Source organism: Panthera tigris, chromosome E2, assembly GCF_018350195.1.
Source record: "Panthera tigris isolate Pti1 chromosome E2, P.tigris_Pti1_mat1.1, whole genome shotgun sequence".
Taxonomy (NCBI): Eukaryota; Metazoa; Chordata; class Mammalia; order Carnivora; family Felidae; genus Panthera; species Panthera tigris.
The window spans coordinates 17,312,875-17,338,507 of NC_056674.1; the positions used below are offsets into that span (position 1 = coordinate 17,312,875).

The 25,633-nt window shown below is 36.5% G+C and overlaps 1 protein-coding gene across 7 annotated transcripts; it reads left to right on the plus strand.

Moving 5' to 3' along the window:
• On the plus strand, positions 1 to 25,111 carry ZNF382 (zinc finger protein 382). Of its 7 annotated transcripts, none has more exons than XM_042968987.1 (5): positions 1 to 87; positions 2,505 to 2,578; positions 6,060 to 6,186; positions 6,459 to 6,554; positions 23,617 to 25,111. In XM_042968987.1, exons 2-5 carry the CDS (start codon positions 2,570 to 2,572, stop codon positions 25,035 to 25,037), a joined length of 1,653 nt encoding a protein of 550 aa, XP_042824921.1. In that variant the 5' UTR covers positions 1 to 87; positions 2,505 to 2,569; the 3' UTR covers positions 25,038 to 25,111. The 7 variants fall into 7 exon arrangements, with proteins under 7 accessions (XP_042824921.1, XP_042824922.1, XP_042824926.1 ...); XM_042968988.1 differs by having other exon boundaries at positions 1 to 82; XM_042968991.1 differs by having other exon boundaries at positions 6 to 91; positions 6,035 to 6,186.
• The last annotated feature ends 522 nt before the right edge of the window (positions 25,112 to 25,633 follow it).

Genomic DNA, 25,633 nt, shown 5'->3' on the forward strand with positions numbered 1-25,633 from the left:
CTAGAGCGCAGCCCCGTAGACTCCTGGGAGCTCCAGCCCACGCGGGAGTGCGCAGGCGCAGACGACTGATCCTTGGCCGGGGGTGAGGTTGGTAGGTCCTAGGGGCTCTGAGGAGGCGGGAACCCCGAGCTCGGGCCAAGAGGGCAGACTAGGGAGCGGGTCCCAGTGGGGAGGCCAGGGAGGAAACCGGGAGTCCAAGCTGGGCCTGGTAATTCTGAGGAGGGAACCGGAGCCGAGCCCACGGCAACAAGACACTTGGATCTGTGAGAGCGGGGCCTCGGGCGTGGTCCGTGGGCGTGACCCTGAGGGTGACAATCGAGTTTGACCTGGAGCGAGCTCCGCGCGGGGGCGGATTTTGTCTGTTTTGACCCCAAGGAAGCTCTGCGTTGGGAGCGGGGCCTCAGACAGCCGGCGCTGTGTGTGTGTGTGTCTGTGTGTGTGTGTCTGTGTGTGTGCGCGCGTGTGCGTGTGTGTACCGAATTGAGGCGGCCGCCTGTGCTCAACCTGCTGCGTTGGGGTGCGTGCTACTCTGTGAGATGTTGCGACCGATTGTGTGTGAAAAGTGGACGGAGTCCTGTTGCTGCCTGGGGTTCCCTACTTGTGTGTCTCATTTTAGACTAGGTGTGAGCGTGTCTGAGGCTGTAGGTGACTATGGAGAAGCGAAAGTGATTTTGTGACTTTGCCTGGAATTATGTAATGTGCTGTCTGAGGTTGTAAATGATAGATGGGTACCGTGAGATGGTTTTCAGAAGTAAGTTTGATTGAATGTAACCATGCATGTGTTTGGAACCTACTGTTATTATTTGTGATGTTTTTGTGATTGGGAAACTCTTCAGGACTACTGTCTAGTTGGGTGTTTAAGATTTGATTATCTGAATCATGGTCATTAAACCTGCCTCCAAAATTGTAACTCAATAGCAATTTAGCAAATAGAGGTGTAAGTATTGGAAAGGAAGAGGTAAGATTTCATTTCCTAGATGGTAAAATTCATTACAGGGAAACACTACACGAACTAAAACCAATGAGTTGAAATTAACAGTGTTCCATGAATAAGCAAGCAGGAATAAAACAAAAAACTTTTGCCCATAACTAACACTCTCAACACTGATATATGAGTGAGGTTTCCAGCTTCTGGATGAAATCAGTGGCAGAGTCAGTGGCTTCGTCAGGCATTCCAAGATAATAAAAAGTATTTGGTATACTTTTAACGACAAGGCCACCTCTCATTATAATAATTAAAATAGTTTGCTAATTAAAATATTCACTGTGGCAGTCAGTACTTCAGACTTCATTCAGCATGGTATCATCCTCTCCCTAGGAAGACTGCAGAGTGAAAAGATTAATGTCTTTTCTAGTTCCATACTTGTACTGCTAAAAAGTGTTGTTCAATAGTTAATACTTAAATTAGCTGTCAGTAAATTAATAAATAAGTGAATTTTCAGTAATTATGCTTATTAAGTAGTATGATACTGGTGAGTCAGTAAAGATTAAGTAGAGGAAATTAAAGTTCAGATATTCTCAAGCATATAGGGATATGTATTATATGATATAGATGGCATTTTATATCCACTGAAAAAATATGGATTATATAATAGGTAGTATTGCTAAACAAGAAAACATTCAAGGAAAAAATCTTCACAAGGTAAAAACACTTTAATAGTCATATGAGCAACTAAGAAAATTATTTTCAATTTAAAATAGCTAATTTACTAAATAAAAAATGATAATATCAACCAACTAGGAAATTAAAACACACACAAAAAATAGACATTATAGGGGCGCCTGGGTGGCTCAGTCGGTTAAGCGTCTGACTTCGGCTCAGGTCATGATCTCACAGTCTGTGAGTTTGAGCCCCGCGTCAGGCTCTGTGCTGACAGCTTGGAGCCTGGAGCCTACTTCAGATTCTGTGTCTCCCTCTCTCTCTGACCCTCCCCCCATTCATGCTCTGTCTCTCTCTGTCTCAAAAGCAAATAAACATTAAAAAATTAAAAAAAAATAGACATTATATAAGAAGATGCCATCACAGAAAAGAAGTAAAAGGAGCTTATTCTCCCATAATAAGAAATATGTAAACAAGAACTACAATATATATCTGATAGGCAGAGATTAAAAATGTTAACTGCATTCATCAGGGTGTGGAGAGGTATTTTCACGTGCTGATAGTAACAGTGTAAATTGGTAGAAAGTCCATGAAGAACTATTTGGAAGTAGATGGTAAAGCTGTCTTCCATGGGAGGTGGAAGGTAGAGCTGCAAAGGGAAAAGCACAATGTTCCCTCTCCAGCTACAACAGACCGCCTAGATCCATTCTAATTCACAAAGAGACTAGGTTTCTGGTGGTGAGGGAGCAAGATTTGTCCTTTTTCCCACTAACCTCCATCGTGGATACATGAGAGTGAGCTGAAGCAGTGAAAAGTGATACAGATTTAACTGAATTTTCTGGGAGATCTAAGTCAAATATGGTTTCACATGGCTCTTTGTATCCTCCCATCTCTGCCTTCTCAGGACTCTTCCCTTTTCCATAAGAAGGGCTCAAAAGAGAAGGTTCATCTCTTGCAAATCTCAAAGCCATGCCTCAGGTGAGATGATGTTTCCTCTCTTTATGAAATAAGTTGTTTTCAGGTTATATGAACATTGCTTCCCAATCCTTAAATTTCCTGGATGTTGGCATTTGCTTCCATGAAACTGGTCTCCAGTAGGGCAAGCAAGTGGCCTAGGTGCAAAATGTAAGGAGTATTCTCAGGGCCTGTGCATCCCTAAATTTTGCACCGTATGTTCCTCACCCACCCCATCTAGTTGCAGCCCTGTTCCCAGTTTTTCTTATTCCAGCCATATAAATGTAAGCCTTCCCCACATGTACCTTCTAGTTGTAGCCCATGTTTACATATTAACTTGATATATCATTCATCATCTCCTTTCTTAAGCTTCTCACAAAAGTACTGCTTGAAAGATGTATTATTTTGATTTAAAAGGGAAATATTACTTTAATGAATCTATCTTATCTAGATACTGATTTGAGATCTAAGTTGTGAGGGGTCAAGGAGCAGACATGGGAAAACCTTGATCATCACTACTGACCTAGGTTTTGCAATGATACAATGGGAGGTAGAGTTGGTAAATGACATTATTAGTTTGTGGTAAGATGTTTTGTGAGGTTTCCAAGATAGAGATTGCTTGCAAGCTTGTACAGAAAACTGAGATTTTGGGTGCCTGTAGGTGGCTCAGTCAGTTAAGCGTTTGACTCTTGATTTCAGCTCAGGTCGTGATCTCATGAACCGTGAGATCATGAGATCAAGCCCCACATTGTATAGAGCCTGCTTGGGATACTCTCTTTCCCTTCCTTCTGCCCCCGCCCGCCCCCTGTTCTCTCTCTCTCTCTCTCAAAATAAATAAATAAACTTTTTTTTAAACCTGAGGTTTTTGCATTCTCCCTCTCTGATCCTGTCTATTTTATCCAGTTCCTACAAACTGTGGGCTGCCAGTGAAAACCTTTCAAGTATTTCAATGCTGTTACAGATTTATTCTTATTTTTTTAGTTTCTTCTAATTTTTTATATGGGAGTGGAGGAGGATAAAATGCATATGCTAGTCCATTCTTGAACTATTCTACTTTGAGGGGCACCTGAATAGCTCAGTCAGTTAAGTGTCTGTTAGTTTCAGCTCAGGTCATGATCTCATGGTTTGGTTTGTGAGATTGAGCCCCAGGCATGGAGCCTGCTTGGGATTCTGTCTCTCCCTCTCTCTCAGCCCCTGCCCAGCTTATGCTCATGCATGCAATGCTCTCCCTCTCAAAAAAACAAATAAAGTTAAAAAAAAAAAAGTAATATTCTACTTTGAATCAAAGGGGGTACTTTTTCGTGTTTTCAGGTCTTTCAGAAAATTCCTCTTTATCTACCCATCTTCAAAATACTGGTTTTCCCCAGATGTCAATCAGTTCTCTTCTCTTCACTGTCTCTTTTTCTCTGTGCACAGATCCACATAAAGGTAACACTGATCTAATTCTAGTGACTCTCAAACACTTCTCTCCATCCTAGACCTCTATCCAGAGTGTCAGAACCATATATCCAGTCTCCAAAAGTTATGATCACCTGAATGTCCCATAGACACTTCAAGTACATTTCCAAGGCCTACCTCATTACCTCCTTTGGTCTAGCTTATTTGTTCTTGTGTTTTCTATTTCTTAGTCTCAGCACCTAACCACTTGCCTATGCAGGTAACTCAAGAGCTATGCCTCTTTTTTCTACTCTACAACCAATTTATGACCAATTTTGTTGCAACCCCTTATGTACTAAACAGTTTTCCCCTCTCTAGACAACTAATACCACCTTAATCTAGGAAATCACTAACAATGGTTACTTAATTGTCTTTCCCACCCAACACATCTCAAGCCTTCTCTAGTCTTCAAGGGTATTGCCTCTGAAGTACAAATTTTATCAAATAATATATGTACTGCTTAACATTTCTTCATACTCTGAAAGCAGCAGAACAAGCAAAGTGGGGTATGCATTACCATGGAATGTACAAGACAGTATATTGAAAGGGAGGAAAATACCAACAAATTACATCCAAGAGCAGATGTGGATTGCCATTAATGCTGACTGATGATTTATAAATAAATATAAATATGTTAGGAGTGTGTTCAGTACATTTTTAAGACCCCTAATATGTAGGGAAAAAATCCAGTATTTTTTTTAAGTTTTTAAATTTTTATTTAAGTAATCTCTAAACCCAATGTAGGGCTTGAATTCATGACCCTGAGACCCAAGAGTCACACACTCCTCTGATTAGCCAGCCATGTACCCCAGAAAAAATCCAGTATTATTAGATAAACATGCCCACTACCTAACTCCATATACCTTTTTCTTCTTAGAGTTCCAAGACTCTTTCCTAACATACTGTGCCTTTTGCTATTTCCTCAGCTTACTAATTGGTTTTCCTCCCCCTGTGAATTTTTTTAGATTAATTATTAGGTATTTAATGACTTTTAATTTTATTTTGTTATATTTTACTTTGTATAATTGATTTCATTTCATATAAATACAACTGATTTTTCATATTGCAGTTACATATTGATTTTTTTAATTTTATTTTTCATTTTTTTAAATTTATATCCAAATTCGTATATAGTGCATCAATGATTTCAGGAGTAGATTCCTTAGTGCCCCTTATCCATTTAGCCCATCCCTTCTCCCACAACCCCTCCCATAACCCTCAGTTTGTTCTCCATATTTATGAGTCTCATGTTTTGTCCCCCTCCCTGTTTTTATATTATTTTTATTTCCCTTCCCTTATGTTCATCTGTTTTATATCTTAAAGTCCTCATATGAGTGAAATCATATGATATTTGTCTTTCTCTGACTGACTAATTTCACTTGGCATAATACCCTCCAGTACCATCCACATAGTTGCAAATGGCAAGATTTCATTCATTTGATTGCTGAGTAATGCTCCATTGTATATATATATATACCATATCTTCTTTATCCATTCATCCATCAATGGACATTTGGGCTCTTTCCATACTTTGGCTATTGTTGATAGTGCTGCTATAATTTTAATTTTATTTTTATTTTTTTAAATTTACATCCAAATTAGTATATAGTGCAACAATGATTCTCCCCATGGTACCCTGTATAAAACAAATTCATTATGAGTACAAAATTTTGATGTCCTCAGTGAAGCTTTGGTATACAAAATAAACTTTTTCTTTACTTTGTAGCATTTTCCCTTGTACATCTTCCTGTCATCACATCTGTAATATCTGTTGGGTGTATGTATTTATATGTATGCCTCTCACTTAGCCTGTAACTTCTCATGAGCAAGGCCAGGGCTTTATTCATTTTGATCCACCAAGCAACCAGTCACATTCAAGGTAAATAGTATGATCTTATATATTTTTAGCATGAGATAGTAAGTAAATACAGACTGTATTATCACAGAGAATTTTCTACAATACAAAAGATAAAATAAGAAAACTAGTCTGACCACTGAACGTGGTTTCCAATATCTAGTTCTCACTAGTTCCAATCACTTTAGGATGAACTAGAGTCTGCCCTTGCAGGGATCAGTGTCATTCAAGGATGTGACTGTGGACTTCACCCAGGAGGAGTGGCAGCAGCTGGATCCTGCTCAGAAGACCCTCTACAGGGATGTCATGTTGGAAAATTATTGCCACCTCATCTCTGTTGGTAAGAAAAATTCCTTGAATCTTTCAATCTCATACATCTCCTTTCAAGAGTTTTTGAAACATATGGAGCTTTGAATTTCAGAGATCAGAGGTGATGAATCCTTTTTTATTAGGAGCCAGTGTGATTATGTCCACACTTGCCCAGTGCAAGGTATTAACTTTACTAAGATGTTAATGTGTGCCTTGTCTGTCACCTTAGAGCTATATCTTTCTCTTCCTTCAATAGTTTTGAAGCCCAAGCAGCTTAGACCAAGTCTCATTTTTTATTATCAGGGTTTCACATGACTAAGCCCGATATGATCCGTAAGTTGGAACAAGGAGAAGAACTATGGACAACAGAGAGAATTTTTCCAAGTCAGAGCTACCTTGGTGAGTCTGTACAGATAAAATCCAGTGGACTCAGGTAGTTAGCACCTTTGAATGTTTTTAGGGATCTATTTTTTCTAATTGTGGCAAAATACACAGAACTAAAAAGTTATTATCTTAGCCATTTTTAAGCATATAGTTCAGTGGCATTAAGTACATTGACATTGTGCAGCTATCACCACCATCCATCTCCAGAACTCTTTTCATCTTGTAGGACTGAAACTCAGTACTCATTAAAAAATAACTCCCCATTACCTCCTCCTCCTAGCTGCTGGCAACCACCTTTCTAATTTCTGTTTCTATGAATTTAACTACTCATAGGTACCTCATATAAGTGGAGTTATGCATGTGGTATTTGTCGTTTTTGTGATTAGCTTTTTTCATTTAACATAATGTCCTCAAGGTCTACCCATGTTGTAGTATATCAGAATCTCCTTCCTTTAAGGCTGAAATATTCCATTGTATATATTATTTTTTGCTTATCCAATGGACACTTGAGTTACTTCTACCTTTTGGCTACTATAAACAATGCTGCTATGCTATGAACATGAGTGTACAAATATCTGAGTCTTTGCTTTCAGCTTTTTTAGTTATAAAAAACAATTTTAAACAAAACATTTTAAATAAAGCATTTTTAAAAAAAACATTAACAAACAATTAAAAGAAAAGTAGAATTTCTGGAATATACAATAATTCTGTGTTTAACGTTTTGAGGAACTGCCATACTGTTTTCCATAGTGGCTACACCATTTTTACATTCCCAGTAACGATGCACAAGGGTTCTGGTTTCTCCACGTCCTCACCAACACCTGTTATTTTCTGTTTGGGGTTGTTTTTGTTGTTGTTGTTGTTTTAATAGTAGCCATCTTATTAGGGATCTGTTTTTAAAGGCCTGAGATCTTTGACATGCCTATACATGACTGACTTCAGTGTGTCTAAAATCTAAATTTTAGCTGTGAATATCACTCCTCATGTAAGTTCTTTCCTTGTCTGCCTTATGTTTATAGAGACTGCTGTTTCTTTGTTTGCCTTATGTTTTTAGAGACTGCTATTTCCTTACCAAGAATCTACTCCATGTTTTGTAAGTATACTGTACATGGAGATCTTAAGTGTGAAGTCCTTTGAGTTCTGACAGAAGCATAAACCCATGTATGTCACACCCAATATAAAGTACATTTCCATTAACCCATTAAGTTCCTTCAGGCCTCTTCCAAGTCAGTCCCTCCCATTAGGACAATCACACTTATGATTTCTACCAGCATAGTTTTGTCTATCCTAGACCTTTTTCATATCTACTTTAACTCAGCTTAATATGTGAGAGATATATACATATTTGCGTAAATAAGTAGTTTATTTAATAGTATTCAGTTGTGTGAATATACCAGTTTGTTTATATATCTCCTGTTCATAGATATTCGAAATGTTCCAGTTTGGGGCTGTTATGAATAAAACTACTGTGAACATTCTTGTAAACATCTTTTTGTGGATATGTTTTTATTTCCCCTCAGGAAACATGTAGCAGGTGATATCACTCATTCATTAGGCAAGTGTATATTTTACTTTTTTAGAAACTGCCAGTTTTTATAAGTTACTGTACCATTTTAAACTTTTACCAAAAATGTATGAGAATTTTGATTGTCCCATATTCTCTTCTGCATTTGATGTTATCAGTATTTGCATTTTGGTCAGACTGAAGGTTATAGTAGTATATCTTTGCAGTTTTAATTTAGATATCCCTTGTGACCATTGATGTTGAGAACTTTTTCAAGTGTTTTTTTTATCTTCTTCAGAGGTACCTATTCAAATGTTTTACCCATTTTTATTGGGTAGTATATTTTTCCCTCAAGTAGTAGGAATTCTTTACATATTCTGGTAGAAGTCTTTTGTTTGATATATGTATGGTGAATATTTCCTCAGGTCTGTTATGTCTTTTAATAAGCACACACTGTTAACTCTGATGAAATCCAGTGTATCATTATTTTCTTTTATACTTACTTCTTTGACCTCTCAAATATTTGAGATCCACTAGGTTGTGATGATAGTTTCTGTCTTTTCTTTTAAAAATGTTATGAATATTTTGCTATTTTTATTAATTCTGTCGCCCATCTCATGTTAAGTTTGGTTTATGATGTGAGGTAAGATTAAGGGTCTGTTTTCTTTCATATAGATAACAGTTTCTCCCATCATGTGCTACATTGAATTAAATTGCTCTGGTGATCTTATAAAAAATTGGTTGTATTTGTGTCAGCCTATTTTTAGACTGTTCTTTCCTTTGCTATCTTTTAAGTCTTATTGCCAATACTACCTGGTCTTTGATTGTTGGAACTTTCTAATAAGTCTTGAAGTCATAGTAAGTCTTCTAACTTTATTCTTTTAAAAATTCTTTTGGCTATTCTAGGTCATTTTCTTTTTCAAATACATTTTAGAATCAACTTCTTGATTTCTTTAAACAAAGGTAATAGAATTTTTATTGGTGAGAATTAACATCTTAGCAATATTGAGTCTTCCAGTCCATGACTATACTATATTTTTCTATTTTAATTACCTTCTCTACTTCTTGTAAGCAATGTTTTATTATTTTTAGTATAGAGGTCTAATACATATTTCATTATATCTAATCTTTTAATATTTTAATGCCATTGTAAATAGTAGGATATTTGAAATTTCTTTTTCCAGTTTGTTGTTAAAATATGCATCCCCAGTTGATCTTTATATATTGATTTTGCATACTTCTACTTATTGTATTGTATTCTACTTATTAAGTTTTATTGTTGTTGCCATTGTTCTTTGTTTTAGTATATATCTTTCGTTTTTTACACACAAAATATGTCTTCTAGAAAAAAGATATTCCACTTCTACATTTGTATATTTTATTGCTTTCATTTCTTTTTCTTACTCTGTTGTACTGACTAGGATCTACAGTACAATGTTGAATAGAAGTGGTGAGAGTGGGTTTCTTATCAGTTCACTAAATTTATTAGGAAGACACTTAATATTTCATTCTTCATCCTAATATTAACTGTAGGCTTTTCATAAGTGCTCTTTATTAAATTCTGGAAGTTCTTTTCCTCGTTTTTGATAAGTTTAATTATGAATGTTGATTTTAACATGCTTTTTCTGCATCTGTTAAGATGATCATACGATGTTTCTCCTTTAATCTGTTACTATATGTATTACATTAAATAATTTAAATATTAAACAAAATTAAATTTGGATTCTTGGGATGAACCCCAGTTGGACAAGATGTATTATCCTTCTTCTAGATAACTAAAATTGGTTTGTTAATTTTTTAGTAAGTTTTTATGCATGATTTTACCAAGGATAGTGGTCTGTAGTTTTCTTGTAATGTCCTTGAAAAAATCAGAATTGTGTCAGCAATATCAAAAAGACAAGGGGTGTTCCCTCTTCATCTATTTTCTTATAGAATTTTTGTTATGCTGGTATTACTGCTTCCTTAAATGTTTGATGAAAATCATTATTAAGCCATTTGGGCCTGCATTTTTATAATTCAAGACTTCTGCTTCCAGCCCTGAGCAAGTAACAGAGTCTGGAATTACACTCCTACAGGAAACAACAAGAAAACTGGACAAAACTATTTTCAGATATTGAACAACAGGCAGCACAGGCCTGGATTCCTGAGAGAAGAGAAACAAATGAGATGAGCCCTACCTCATTCCAGGCTTTCATCTGAAGGCAACTTCCAGACTGCAGTACAGAGAGAGGAATCCAAAAAGAACCTGACAATTTTACTGACTTGAGGGGACTGATATGGGCATTCAAGGAGATTGAGGTTGCTAAAATTTCCAGGACATACTTCCCAAAAGAAGTGAGCTATGCAGAAAAAGAGTTCCCCAAATATGGAAAAGGTTCTCTTTGAGTCTTTGGCTGAATATAAGTCTGCACGTGTATAGGTGAAACCCTATGAGACTAAACAAAGACGTGTTCTAAGGAAAATACAATTACCATAGTGTTGTAAGATGAACAATTGCCATAGCCTACTGCACCAAGAATCATTTTATTTTCCTCTAGCCAGAATGGAGAGAACTTGTTGATACATAGGACTTTAGATAGAAACATAGAAAGGCCACCCCTGGATAAATGGGGTTATATTAGGCATAGGTTAAAGATTTTGCAAGATTTGCCATAAAAGTGCTTAAACAAAAGCATCAAAAGGATTAAACCAATCCAAAAATAATTGCTATGTGTCTCTTGGGTCCTCTAGGATGGAGATGCTGAGATAGAGTTAGGAATGTAAAAATTTCCTAGAGGTACATCTATGGAAGATAAAGGAGAAGAAAGTAAGATTAAATATAGGAAACCATTAGATCATGATATGGATCTGGTACCTATGGAAGGAAAGGGGGAGAGGCTAACAGGATTGGACAGGGAGAACCTCAGATCATTGTGCAGACTTGACAAAGTGTCAACCAACCTAGCTGGTCTGAAGCAAAGAGACCTAGGTCTCTAGAGACCTAGAGACCTAGCTGGTCTCCTATCCATCTGAGGAGTCTGCCATGGAGAGAAATAGGCAGCCTCTAGTACCGCCTCAGTGTTCAGTCTTTGGATGGGCACCTCCTGGGGAAACTGTGGTTTGATTCATCATATGAAGAGCATCCTGAAGATGCTAACAATTGCAGGCTGTCAGGTAACTACTTCTTGCACATCAATGGCAAGTTCTTTTCTGAAGGGAGATCCTAGTGCTACAACTCTATGGCTGCCTCAGAATGCCATTTAAAGAGCAATACTTCATGAAAATATAACCATATCTCAAACTCAGCAACATTAAATTGATAATGCCTGATGTCCAATCAAACATTATTAAATATATGAAGAAGTAGGAAAATAGGACCTATAGACAAGGCGGGGGGGAATCAGTCAATAGAAAACAACAACAAGTAAATAAAATCAGGGGTGGTGGAATTTGCAGACAAGGATGCTAAAATAGCCATTATAAATGACCTCAATATCATCAAGGATGTAAAGCGGAAATGAACATAAGGCAAGAGAGCAAACATAGAAATAACAAATGCAATACCTAAAAATGACTATTTAATATCTGAAGTGAAAAGGAAGACCCAGCTATGTGATATGTATTTTAAAAATTAAATAAAAAGACACAGGAAGGTATAACATAAAAAGATGAAAAAGTATATATCATATTGTCTGTGGTTGCTCCATTTGAGGATGAGATCAACACCCCACCCCACTCACCTAAAATTTGACTTCATGTCAGGATTGAAATCTGACGTAATTTAATGAGGCTTTCTGGGAAGAACAGGGAAGGTTCCCAGACTGGTCCTAAAATGGCTTGAGAGTGCAAGGGGGAGTGTCTGGCTTTTGTGTTTATTGTGGTTGGGGAGTAGGTCGTGAGGATTCTACATGTGGGCTAGTGATTGCATAGTTTAAACTTCCTGCCAGCACCAACAGAAAGAACATGCAAGCTCTCCTATTGGCTTGCCCAGGTGTGGAACAAGAGGAGAAAAAAGAGTGGGTCTAGGAAGTTGTCAGCAGTAAGACTTCAAAAATAGAATGAGACCCTGTTACATATGCAAACACAAAGCATAACAAAACGGGAGTGGCTATACATCCAAGTATATTTCAGAACACAGAATATTATGGTGATAAAGAGAGACACTTCATCAGAAGTCATAACAATCCTAACAGAGCTTCAAAATACATCAGTGTTTCTCAGCTTTTTATCATTATCACTCCCTAAGGAGTCTTTTTAGACTCTTTTTCTAATTGCCCCCATTAAATTTTAATAACATACTCTATGTTCTGTTGCTGTTTGAAGGGCCACAAACTATTATAATATTTAAGAAACTTTTTTTCATTTCCCCAGAATAATTTTGCTCCCTTAGGAGAAACCCCCATTGAGAATGCATGAAATACATGAAACAAAAGTGACAGAACTGAAAAGAGCATTGTAATTATAGCTTGAGATATAAACACCTCTTCTCTCTCAGTAATCGAGAGAACAAAGAAAACAATAAAGCTATGGAATGCTTGAAAACACTATCAATCATTTGTATCTAGTTCATCTTTTTTTTAATGTTTTATTTATTTTTGAGACAGAGACAGAGTGTGAGTGGGGGAGGGGCAGAAAGAGAGGGAGACACAGAATCCAAAGCAGGCTCCAGGCTATGAGCTGTCAGCACAGAGCCGGATGTGGGGCTTGAACTCACAAACTGAGAGATCATGACCTGAGCCGAAGTTAGACGCCAACCAACTAAGCCACCCAGGCGCCCCATTCTTATTTTATTTTTTTTTAATGTTTATTTTTGAGAGAGAGACAGAGCATGAGCAGGGGTGGGGCAGAGAGAGAGGAAGACACAGTATCTGAAGGAGCTCCAGGCTCTGAGCTATCAGTACAGAGCCCGACATGGGGCTCAAACTCAACGAACAGTGAGATCATGACCTGAGCTGAAGTTGGATGCTTAACTGACTTAGCCACCTAGGTGCTCCTCTAGTTCATCTTTATAGAATATTTTACATGGAATAGTCACCAAGATAGACCCTATATTCTGGGTTATAAAATGAGTATCAATGAATTGAAAAAAAACGGAATCATAATATGGATTCTGACCACAACAGAATTACATTTGTGTATTGAAAAAGACAGATTTGAATTAAGCAGGCCCACTTACACATGGATTTTTAAAATAAATACAGTTCTGTACTGTAAATATATTTTCCTTATGGTTTTCTTAGTAACATTTTCTTTTTTCTAGCTTACTTTATTGTAAGAATACAGTACATAATATATGTGACATACAAAATGTGTGCTGACTGTTAATGTTATTAGGCTTCAGGTCAATAGTAGGCTATTGGCAGTTAAGTTTTTGGGAAGTCAGATGTTATTTATGGATTTTCATCTGTGTGAGGCACCAACCCCACATTGTTCAAGGGTCAACTATAATTCATTAATATAATGTGTGTCAATTATACTTCAATTAAAAAACACCGTATTTCTAAATTTCCCAAATATTAGAAAATTAATCACTACATTTCCAAATAACCCATGAATCAGAGAAGAAATCCTAAAGTAAATTGGAAAATGTTTTGAACTGAATGATAGTTCAAGCAAAATATCAAAATTTATGGGATGTATCTAAAGCAGCATTAACATTTTTTTTATCCTTTTTAAAAAATGTTTATTTATTTTTGAGAGAGAGAGAAAGAAAAGGTGAGGGACAGAGAGAAAGGGAGACAGAGGATCCCAAGTGGGCTCTGTGCCAACAGCAGAGAGCCCAACGTGGGGCTTGAACTCACAAATGGTGAGGTCATGATCTGAGCTGAGATCAAGAGTCAGACATTCAACCAACTGAGCCACCCAGGTGCCCCCTTTATTATTATTATTACTTTTTTTATCCATTTACATCCAGGATCTAAGATGCCACCCTAAGTAGCTAAAAAAAGAAAAAAATTAAACGCAAAAGTTAGTAAAAGGAGGGGTGCCTGGCTAGCTCATTTGGAAGAGCTTGTGAGTCTTGATCTCAGGGTCACGAGTTCAAGCCCCATGTTAGGTGTAGAGATTACTTAAATAAATAAACTTAAAAAAAAAAAAGCTAGTAAAATGGAAAAAATGAAGACCAAAGCAAAAATCAATGAATTACATAACAGAAGTAGAATAGAGAAAATGAGTGAAGACAAAAGCTGATTCATTAAAATAATTGATAAAACTAATAAACCATAGCTATATGTACTAATAAAAAATAGAAGACACAGTCACTAATTAAAAATTACAGAGGCTGTGGGGCACCTGGGTGGCTCAGTTGGTTAAGCATCTGATTTCAGTTCAGGTCATGATCTCATGTCACAAGTTCGAGCCCCGCGTTGGGCTCTGTGCTGAGAGCTCAGAGCCTGGAGCCTGCTTTGGATTCTGTGTCTTCCTTTCTCCCTGCCCGTCCCCTGCTCATGCTCTGTCTCTCTCTCTCAAAAATAAACAAACAAACAAAAAAATTACAGAAGCTGCACCACTACAGATCCTACAGACATTAAAAGGACAATTAGAGAGTCTACAATTTTATGTCAATAAATAGGAGAGAACACTTCCCAACTCATTTTATAAGGCCAACATTATTTACAACCAAAGGCACTATAAGAATAAAAAACTAAACACCAACATCCTCCATGAAGCTAGAAAAAAAATCTATAATAAAATATTATATATATAATAAATATTATAAAACAGAATCTAGCAATATTTTAAAAGGATAAAACCTTAGGACTAAAAAGAGCTTATCCCAGGAAAGCAAAGATGATTTGGTATTTAAAAATCAATCTATGTAATTCACCATATAAAAGTGAAAAGGGGTCTAAAACCAAGGATCTAAGCTGCCACTTAATGTAACTAGAAAAAAAAAATTTAAGGAGCATCAGTAGACATGGGAAAATCATTAAATTCAGTTACTATTATGAAGCCTTAGACCAGATTAGCAACCAAAGGGAATTTCCTCAGCTTCATAAAGGGTATCTTTGAAAATCTTATAGCCAGTATCACATGCAGTATAGAAAGCCTGAATGCTTTTCTTCTAAGATCAAAACCAGAAAAGATGCCCACTATCACTGCTTCTATTAAACATTGTGCTAGACACAATCAGTACAATAAGGCAAGAAAAAGAAGCCAAAAGGCTACCAATTAGAACAATTTTTTTAAAAAAGAGGGAACTATCTTCATTTGTACATGACATGCTTGTGTACATAATAAATCCTAAGGAATCTAAAACGAACTGTTAGAACTAGTAAGTGAATTTAGCACATTCACTGAGTTCTTGTTTTAGAGCAAATTTGAAGAAATTTTGGCCAACATTTCTATGATTATTTTTCTGCTCTGTTCTTGATTATATTTTAAATAATTTTAACCTATCCTCTGTAGAGTTTATTAAGGAGTTAAAACGATTTTATGATTTGGGTTATTTCTGTTAATCAGACTTTCACTTTACTGATTCTTCATTCTCTATGTTCTATGCTGTTAAACCCATCCAATGAATTTTGTATTTAAGATATGAGGTTTTTAAAGTTTGCATATCCTTATCTCTCCTGAACTCTCCATCTCTTCACCCATATTTCTATCTTTTCTTGTAGATTTTGTAAACATATTTATCATGGTTATTTTAAATTCCTTACCTTGTAATTTCAACATAGGGGACATATATCAGTGTGATTCTATTAACTGGTTTTTATCTTCTCTTCATCACATTTCCTGTTTCTTCTCAGGAAAACCTTGTAGATAATATGTTGTCAAGATACTGGATTCTTTTTCTGCCTCTGAAGATTGTTGAGATTTCACTTGGAAGGCAGTTAAGTTACTGGTGGCTCATGTTGATTCCTTTTTAAGATTGCTTTTAAGTTTTTTAGATGATTTCTATTTCAGTTTCAATTTTGCCTTTAGCTTTATGCTGTTTCTCTTAGTGCTGGGATGCAGCCTTTGCTCTTATACATGGTCATTCTGGGGTTTCAGTATAAAGACCAAAGGTTCCTCTCACCAGATTCCTCGGACTTGGCACAGGACCAGAATTAAAAACTGTTTTTCCAGGGGTTCCTGGGTGACTCAGTCAGTTGAGCGTCCGACTTTGGCTCAGGTCACAATCTCATGGTTCGTGGGTTTGAGACCCACTTCGGGCTCAGAGCCCGGAGTGTGCTTCAGATTCTGTGTCTCCCTCTCTCTCTCTGTTCCTCCCCCGCTCCTGCTCTGTCTCTGAAAATAAATAAATTTTTAAAAAATGTTAAAAAAAAACAACCCTTTTTTCCCAAAGGTAAGTAGCTGCTGAAATCTGTAATCAGTTCTTTCAGTGTTCCAGCTTTCTTTTCCCTTTGTGCTTCTTGCAGTCTTGCCCTGAAGATGCAGTTAACCAAGGTTTTGAGGAGGGGTTTATACTATCTTTGGGGTTCTCCTTCTATGACTTCTCCATTCTCAGAATGACTTCTCCATTCTCAGATTTTGTCCTCAATTTATAGCCACTCTAGTGACTCCGAACTTGATCTCAGATTTTTTTGCACAGGATGACTCCTACTTTCCCCCAGAAATCTATCCCCTGGGTGCTGCATAAACTACCAGGGCCCACAATGGAATATCTGGATAAATGTAGATCTTATGAAGTGTGGTTTCTTCCTTTTCAAATGTTATATCCACTTAAGTTTTTGCCTCCTTTTGATCACTCGTTAGAGGTGCTTTCCAAAACAAATTGGTCTTTTACAGTTGGTCCGCAGTTTATCAGACCAGCTGGAAGGTTGTTTTGATACAAACTTCTTTGCCATTACCAGAATCTGGATGTCTAGTTGAGCAGTTTCTCAAGCTTTTTAGTTTTGGGACTTGTTAATATTTTTAAATTATTAAGGATTAAAAGAATTTTGTGCATATGTGTGTGTGTACCCTATTAGAAATTAAATATTTTTCACCACTCATTTACTAATTCATTTTAATACAATATAAAAATAATAAACTCATTGCATGTTGACATAAAATCATATTTTTACAAAAAATAACTATTTCCCAAAAGAAAAAAAATACTGACAAAAGTGGAATTGTTACATAATTAAAATTTATTTAATATCTTGCTTAATAAACAGCTGATTTTCACATCTGATTCTGCATTCCATTTGTTGCAAAATGTTGTTTGATTTTGAAAATATGAAGAAAACCTTCCTTCATGCATTATATGTAGTTTGAAAGAAAATATTTAAAAAGACTTCTTAGATTGTCATGGATATTCTTCATTAATACCACACCCAAATGTAACAATTGGTAGTTCCTAAACAATTAGTTGCAATACAGAATCTGAAACCATAGCAATGTACTTTTGTAGACTGTTATGTAAAATCCGATGGTCTATTTAAAAAAATTTTTTTTAACGTTTATTTATTATTGAGAGACAGAGAGAGACAGAGCATGAGCAGGGGAGGAGCAGAGAGAGAGGGAGCCACAGAATCCGAAGCAGGCTCCAGGCCCCAAGCTGTCAGCACAGAGCCCAATGTGGGGCTCGAACTCACAAACCAAGAGATCGTGACCTGAGGAAAAGTCAGACACTCAACCGACTGAGCCACCCAGGTTCCCCCCAGTGGTCTATTTAAATGGATATTTTACCCAGGCATTTTTTGATAATATTATGTATTAGTCATTTGGAAAGTAACAGTTCACTAACAGAACATTTTCCAAATTTTGACATATTCTCATATACAATATTACTTGAAAAAACCCATAACCCACATGTGTTAATATCATCACCAACGTCATCAGAAAAGTCTGTTGGGAAGCTGACAAGCTCACAGTAGCAAATAATGCTTTCCAACATAACACCCTTTACTTGAAAGCTTGGATTTTATCATTGGTAACAAATATTGGCACATGTTTTCCCTTGAATTGATAGGCTCACATTGTTCAAGAAAATGTCTACCAGATACCCACATCTGAATAATAGTTTTACTGAAGTAAAAATGCTATTCCACAAAAAGATAGATACCCTGTTTTTTGAAAGTTTGTGTTATGCCACTTTGTTTTTACTAGAGACCTCCATTCGTACCTGTTTTCACTAACCAAAAGAAATCCAAAGATGATTTTTGCTTTTACAAAAAAAGGTGAAATGCAAAACCAGCTTTCAGTGCTTGTTTTGCAGTGAACTAGCTATAAAGGCACTGCTAAGCTCCTTCCCAGGAATTGCACTCAGCTTCACAGCATCAAGCTACCATAGCTTTGAACTATGGTCTGTGAGCATCTTTGCTTTATCTCAATTTATTTTACACATCCATTAACAAGATGTGTCAGAAAAGCCAAAGACAGGTTATTTTTTAGATCTGGGAACACTTAAGAGTTTTCCCATATAAGTTAATGGTAACTGCTTCTTCACTTTATGCCATCTCAACTTATGAAATATTTCACAGGAACATTTTTTTTGGATACAGTGGGATGGCAGGGGTAGGCCCCTGTTTTCAGTTCTCAGCTCAAATAATTACACCGTCACTTTTCCTTACAAAATATATTATAATTTGATATGCAACAGAAGTGCCTTATGCATACTTCTTTAACTATCACACAGAATATTGAAAATATGTGTACTCGAGGGTGGAGATCTAATAAAAGTGATTTTTTCTCCTGCTCTATTAAGAACAGTCTTACATGAAACTTTTTCCCTATGAATTAGAAATGTAGTTGTTACTATTATAGATTGGTGCCAGTGTTATGTTGATGTGCCTGCATTTTACCCACTGTAGCAATCATTTTTTTATCTTCTATATTTTATGATATTTTGAAACTTTGGAGGGCCTTGCTGGCTGGGGAGAGATTGCCCCTCCTAGAGCTGGCTGATTTCGTAGGGATGGTAAACCACCTGTTGGTGAGCCTACATTTTATATAAAAACCAACCAATCCCAAGTCCATCCCCTCAACCATGTGCTTTATCAAACTCTCACACACCGAGCCAACATTTCCTGTGTCCTAAATCACCTAGGACTAGGTACCATACAACTATGGACGCATAGCCTCCAACACTACTCTAAAAAGCTAATCCTAAACTGTTTCTCCTACCCTGCCTTGCCTTTCCCATGCAAGCAGGTCCCACAAAAGGCTCTGGCATAGGCTTTCCCCTCTCTCCTTTCTGTGTCCTGACCAAGCCTGCTGCTCCTCTATGTGGCCCTACAAGGCATGGTGTGCCCTCTCCTCTAAGGAAATGTAATGAAAATCTCCTTTCAATGAGATTAGCCTATGTCATCACTCAGCCACCTTCATAAATTAAAATTCCATAAGTACAAATGAGACACCCACCTTTAAAAGACAAGGTTGTTATTATTAACAAAAAGAGTTTTGATTTTGTGGACTACCTTCCCAAATTCTCCTGCATAAGGATCTCACGTACTAAGATCCATGTCACACTTCGGGAACTGCTGGTTTAGGCCTTTCTGCTTAATTTTCATGTCTTTAACATTTTAGTCCTCTTTCCTTTGTTTAGTCTTCTATTTATAGGCATTCTTAAATCTCTCCACAAAAAGAGAAATCATTGTCTAATATTTATCTTCCTCTTAGTTTTCATATTCTTTCCTTTCTTTCCCTGTGCAATGTCTTAACTGTTTCTTGTGCTCAGGCTCATATCCTATTCTCACCATGACACCTGCCATCAAATTTCAAAATCAATATGCTTTGGACCTAGGTGATAGTTTAGTATCACTTCTTTTCAATAAATTTCTTTCCAATAAGTCTCTGTATTCCATATCATAGCGCTCAGATTCCTGATACCTACCCACCTTGATTTGGGTGAAAAACACTAACTCATTCTTAACATATTTCCCAGGTGCCTTTTCACATCTTCATTGCTTTTCTTCCCCCTTATTGCCTGGGAAAATAAATATTTGTTGATAAATGGATTTTATTTCACTGGTCTCTTGTTGTTATCCTTTAAGGATCTTTCTTCATCCTCAGTTCTTGCCTTTGTAAAAGTCCTATCAGCTATAATAATCTGATCCATTCTCAAGTTGTGATTTTCTTGTTTTATGTGAATGGCTTTCAAATACATATTTTCAGCCCACTTCTGCCACCTGAACTCTAGTATCTATTTTCATCTGCCTATAGCAATACAACAACAGTTATCTCATCCTTTTGGTTATTGATATAGCATAAATAATAGTCCTTATGTTTACCTTATCCTTACTTATTTCTATATCCTTTTTTCCCCATAGTCAGTCTCTTGTAATATCAGGTTGATTCCATCACCTCTGCTACACTTGATCTCTCCACAATTTGTGTTATTTCACTTTGTGAAATATCTTTACATCCTCTCATATCCTCATTTGCTACTGACCTCTTCCAAAATGAGAGCATATTATTTCAGTAACTTCTGTAATTACTATTTGGATTTGCCATCATTTTTACCCACTTCTTTCAGTTTATATTGTCAATATGCCAAAAAGAAATTACTTATTATATGAAATTTAAATCCCTTCTTTTTCAAGGGCTGATAGAAGAATATCCCATCTGATCATTCCAAATTTATTTCTCTCTGTGACTGAGAACTCTTGCTCATCTCTCTTTGTTCTAGTCTCCCAGATATACTCCATACAATTGATTTCATTCCTCACAACTGGACTTTTCATTATATGACAGCTGCTATATACCCATATAGATACTTGCAGTTATCCAACTACAAAGTTAGAGGGTACAGTAGAACACACAAGACCACCTTACTTCTGACACCAACTATAAGTTTGGGTGTCCCCAAGACTACTGCTAATATAAACAATATGCTATAAGGACTCACAGACCTTACTAAAAGCCATAGTACTCACAGTTACGGTTTATCACAGAGGAAAAAAGTATAGATTAGAATCATCCAGACATAAAGGGCAGAATCCAGGAAAGTACCAAACATGAAGCTTCTGGTAAACCTCTCTCTATGGAGTCACAGACAGCATTACCTTGCTGGTGTGACAATATGTACAGAATATTGCCAACCAGGGAAGCTTCACCTGAGCCCATTGTCCAGAGTTCATACTGGGGCTCCATCACATAGGCATGATTAACAATACATGTAGCCCATCTCAGTTTTCAGCCCCTTAAGAAGTCGAGCTAATACTGTGTGACCTAAAACCCCCACCCTAAATCACAATGTTGGTGTGGCTCAAAGACCTCACCCTAAATTACATTGTTACTTTCTGGCTGGCCAAAGCTTCCCAGGCAAACAAATACATATTCCAAGGGCTTAGAGATTACTTCCCAGAAGCCAAAGGCAAATGTCAGATGTCTCTTTGGGCAAAGTTATATTCTTTACTATATCATTCAGTTAAAAGATCAAGTTTCACTTCCTCCATGAGATGTTCCTTGACTACTCCAGACCATGTCAATTCCTTTTTTGCTGCATTCATATTCTACTTATGTATGTAAACTGTAAACAGATGCATTCTCTGGTATGATCAAACTTCTTTCCCCATCTGATTAACAATTCCCTCAAATAAGTTTCTCTCTTTTACTTTTCCTTACTGTAGCTTGTAACAGAGGCTAGATATTCAATAGTTACCTGACTCTTTGATACCATGCAAGGAAAACATCTTTCTCGTCCATTCAGAAATCATTTAATGATTAAGTTCTTTTAAATATACATGCCAAGATCACATCCCTTTATCTCAGATAACCATGTGTTAATGTATACTCAGAAATTAGTCAATAAAATATTGACTTCCAAGATCATAAGTTTTAGTCGGCAAGGCAATATTATCAAATGGAGCATTTTACATATAATATTCATATTAAAATAGCAGGTTGTTAAAAGATTTCTTTAAATTTTTTTAATGTTTATTTATTTTTGAGAGAGAAAGAGACAGAGCATGAGTGGGTGAGGGACAGAGAGGGAGACACAGAGTATGAATCAGGCTCCAGGCTCTGAGCTGTTGGCACAGAGCCCAACGCAGGGCTTGAACTCACAAGCTGTGAGATCATGACCTGAGCAGAAGTCGGACACTTAACTGACTGAGCCACCAAGGTGCCCCTAAAAGATTTCTTTAAATGGATGGTCCAGACTATAATTATAATCTAATTTCAGACAAATTAGACATTAAAGGATAGAAATAATATATGAAGGTTTTTGGATAAATTGGATAGTAGCATGTCCCTGAAGGTGGTTGAGGTTCTCAGGAAGATGATATAACTCCAGTTACTAATACAGATTAGTTTCAGTGTGTTCTAGAATTACACATGAATGGAATTGTATAATATATACTCTTTTGCATAAAGCTTTCACTCTGAAAAATGTTTGAGATTCATCTGTTTTGTCATTGTGTATCACTAGGTGTTTTTCCTTTTTTATTGCTGAATAGTATTCCATTTTATACATACATGATACAATATTACCATTTACCTTTTGATGGATACTTGGGCAGTTACCAGTTAAGGGCTATTTGTAAATAAGATGCAAGTCACGGGTAAAATGAATCCATATTTAAAATTACCCTACTAGACGTGGGTGGTAGTAAGGTAACAATAATAAGATATAGCCAAAATTTTATAAGAAAAATGATAGTGAGGGTAAGTCAGCATTATAAGCATACAGTTGAAGAATCCAGTCATTCATATCCCCCATAGGGAGTAGTGGAGTTAAGGTATGTTACTGCATTGGGAGGAAAACTTGAACTCATCCTTCCTGAAAACTGAAAAAATAATTCAGCAAATGAAAGGAGGAAAAGTTAGAATTGATGGTCAGGAGAATTTAGTATAATAAACATTCTGGCAGCAGCAGTCAGCATACAATGGTGATTATATTCACATTTCAAGTATGCTTTGTCCTCTGGTTTATTTTACAATTCCTAATGGAAATACATTTCCCAAAGTCTTCCCGTTCAAGAGAAAATAAGTTGTGTGGAGAGTTAGGGCCTAGTGTTCCTCTCAACACTAGGAAATAAGTGCTTGAGAAAAGTCATTTGCAAGAGAGGAAGAAACAAATGGAAGTATTTTATAATACTTATTTAGGCATAAGGGAATAAATATTTAGGCTTTCATCTCTAACTGAACATTTTTCTTGATCACTGGTTAGTACCCTTGATAAGCTCACACCATTATTTGTGAATCTGCCCATTTCAAGAACAGTGTCATTTTCATCATCCTTTGTCTTCTGTTTACTTATCCTTGTGTTTATTATACCTGCTTAATGCAGGTATTGTATTTATAATATGCCAAAAATTTGAGTGTTCTTCTTATTTTATTTTGAGAGAAAGGAATGTTGGGGGGGCGGGCAGGGGAAGGGCAGAGAGAAAGAATCCCAAGCAGGCTCTCCACTGCCAGTGTGCACAACTCACAACTGTGAGATCACCACCTGAGCCAAAATCAAGAGTCTGACACCTAACCGACTAAGCCACCCAGGTGCCCCATGAGTGTTCTTTTCTTACGCCAATTTTTCCACATTTTAACAGTATGGCAGGATTTGGTTTATGTCATATAAATTTTCCCTATCAAGAGGTAATTTATTTTGGCCTTTCTGTAGACCACAATAGTGAGGCATACAGTCACTCAATAGGTTGTTTGTATATACTTTCAATCCATAACATTTATGTGAAGACTTACAGTGTTGTTAATTGTATTCTTTTCTAGAAGAAGATGGGAAAGCTGAAGATGTTTTAGTGAAGTTCAAAGAATACCAAGACAGGCATTCTAGATCAGTCATATTCAACCACAAAAGACTAATTAAGGAAAGAAGTAATATTTTTGGGAAAACACTTACTATAGGCAAGAACCGTATTATTTCAAAAACAGCACTATGTGAATATAAGCCTGATGGAAAGGTTTTTAAAAATATTTCAGAATTAGTCAGTAGAAATATAAGCCCTGGAAGAGAGAAGTTTGGTGAGAGTAATGGATGGGAGAAATCACTCCTCAATTCTAAGAATGAGAAAATTCATACTACAGTGAATCTCTATAAACAAACAGAAAGGAGTGTGAGTGGTAAACAAGAGCTTATTCAACATGAGAAGGATCAAACTCCAGAGCAATCATTAGATCATAATGAATGTGAAAAATCCTTCCTTATGAAAGGAATGTTATTTACACATACTAGGGCTCACAGAGGAGAAAAATCCCTTGAATACAATAAAGATGGAATAGCCCTAATTGAAAAGTCAGATCTCAGTGTCCATTCACAAACCCTTATTGAGAAGAAACCCCATACATACAGCAAATATGGGAAGTTCCTCTGCAGGAAGTCCATTTTTATCATGCATCAGAGATCTCAAACAGAAGAGAAACCCTTTCAGTGTCCTTACTGTGGGAACAGCTTTAGAAGGAAGTCATATCTCATTGAACATCAACGAATTCACACAGGTGAGAAACCTTATGTTTGCAATCAATGTGGAAAAGCCTTCCGTCAAAAAACAGCCCTCACTCTTCATGAGAAAACACATATAGAGGGGAAACCCTATATCTGTATGGATTGTGGGAAGTCCTTCCGCCAGAAGGCAACTCTCACTAGACATCACAAAACACATACAGGGGAGAAAGCCTATGAATGTACTCAGTGTGGAAGTGCTTTTAGAAAGAAGTCATACCTCATTGATCATCAGAGAACTCACACAGGAGAGAAACCATATCAATGTAATGAATGTGGGAAGGCATTTATCCAGAAGACAACCCTCACTGTACATCAGAGAACTCACACAGGAGAGAAACCCTATATTTGCAATGAATGTGGGAAGTCCTTCTGCCAAAAGACAACCCTCACTCTCCATCAAAGAATTCATACCGGGGAAAAACCCTATATTTGTAATGAATGTGGGAAGTCCTTCCGCCAGAAGGCAATCCTCACTGTTCATCAGAGGATACATACAGGAGAGAAATCCAATGGATGTCCTCAGTGTGGGAAAGCCTTTAGTAGGAAATCAAACCTCATTCGCCACCAGAAAACTCACACAGGAGAGAAACCATATGAATGTAAAGAATGTGGGAAGTTCTTCAGTTGTAAGTCAAACCTCATTGTACATCAGAAAACTCACAAGGTAGAAACCATGGGAATTCAGTAAAGGATACGACATTTTTGTCAAACCTTAAAGTAATAGTAAACTTTAAATAAAATAGTACATGGTGTTGCTTGCAAGTATATTGGTATATAACAGTTTAAGGTACTATACCACATATTTGCCTATTGTTTGTGAGCCTACAAAACACAAAAAGAATGACTAATGACAAAAGTCATTGAAAATACAACCCTAAATTTTTTATTATTAGATTCACCAGGCATAAACTTCCTCTGTCAAGTTTCTACGAACATTTAAAATTGCTTATTTTCAATTTCAGTACATATATTCTTGTGACCCAGTAATAAACAGTTCTGCCAGTGGTCCATGGACCACACTGTGATCAGAAGTGTTTTAAAAGAAAGGAAGTGTGAACTGTATTTCTCATTGCAAATATGAAGTAAAAATTACTTGTTACTTCCTCAAAATTTACCAGTTATGACTTCTAACATTATAAATTAGGTTTTGCATATTATGAACCTTTATATAAATTGGATTATACATCATGTATTCTCTTTATATAAATTGGGTTATACATCATATATTCTGTATATGGCTTGTTTCATTCCTCATTATGTCTCTAAGACTCATCATTAGTGCAT

Excerpts from the sequence above, each read along its gene's own strand:
- ZNF382 (XM_042968987.1), top strand. Across the intron at positions 6,187-6,458 it reads TTGCCACCTCATCTCTGTTG|GGTTTCACATGACTAAGCCC; the intron begins GTAAGAAAAATT and ends TTTTATTATCAG. Across the intron at positions 6,555-23,616 it reads TCCAAGTCAGAGCTACCTTG|AAGAAGATGGGAAAGCTGAA; the intron begins GTGAGTCTGTAC and ends ATTCTTTTCTAG.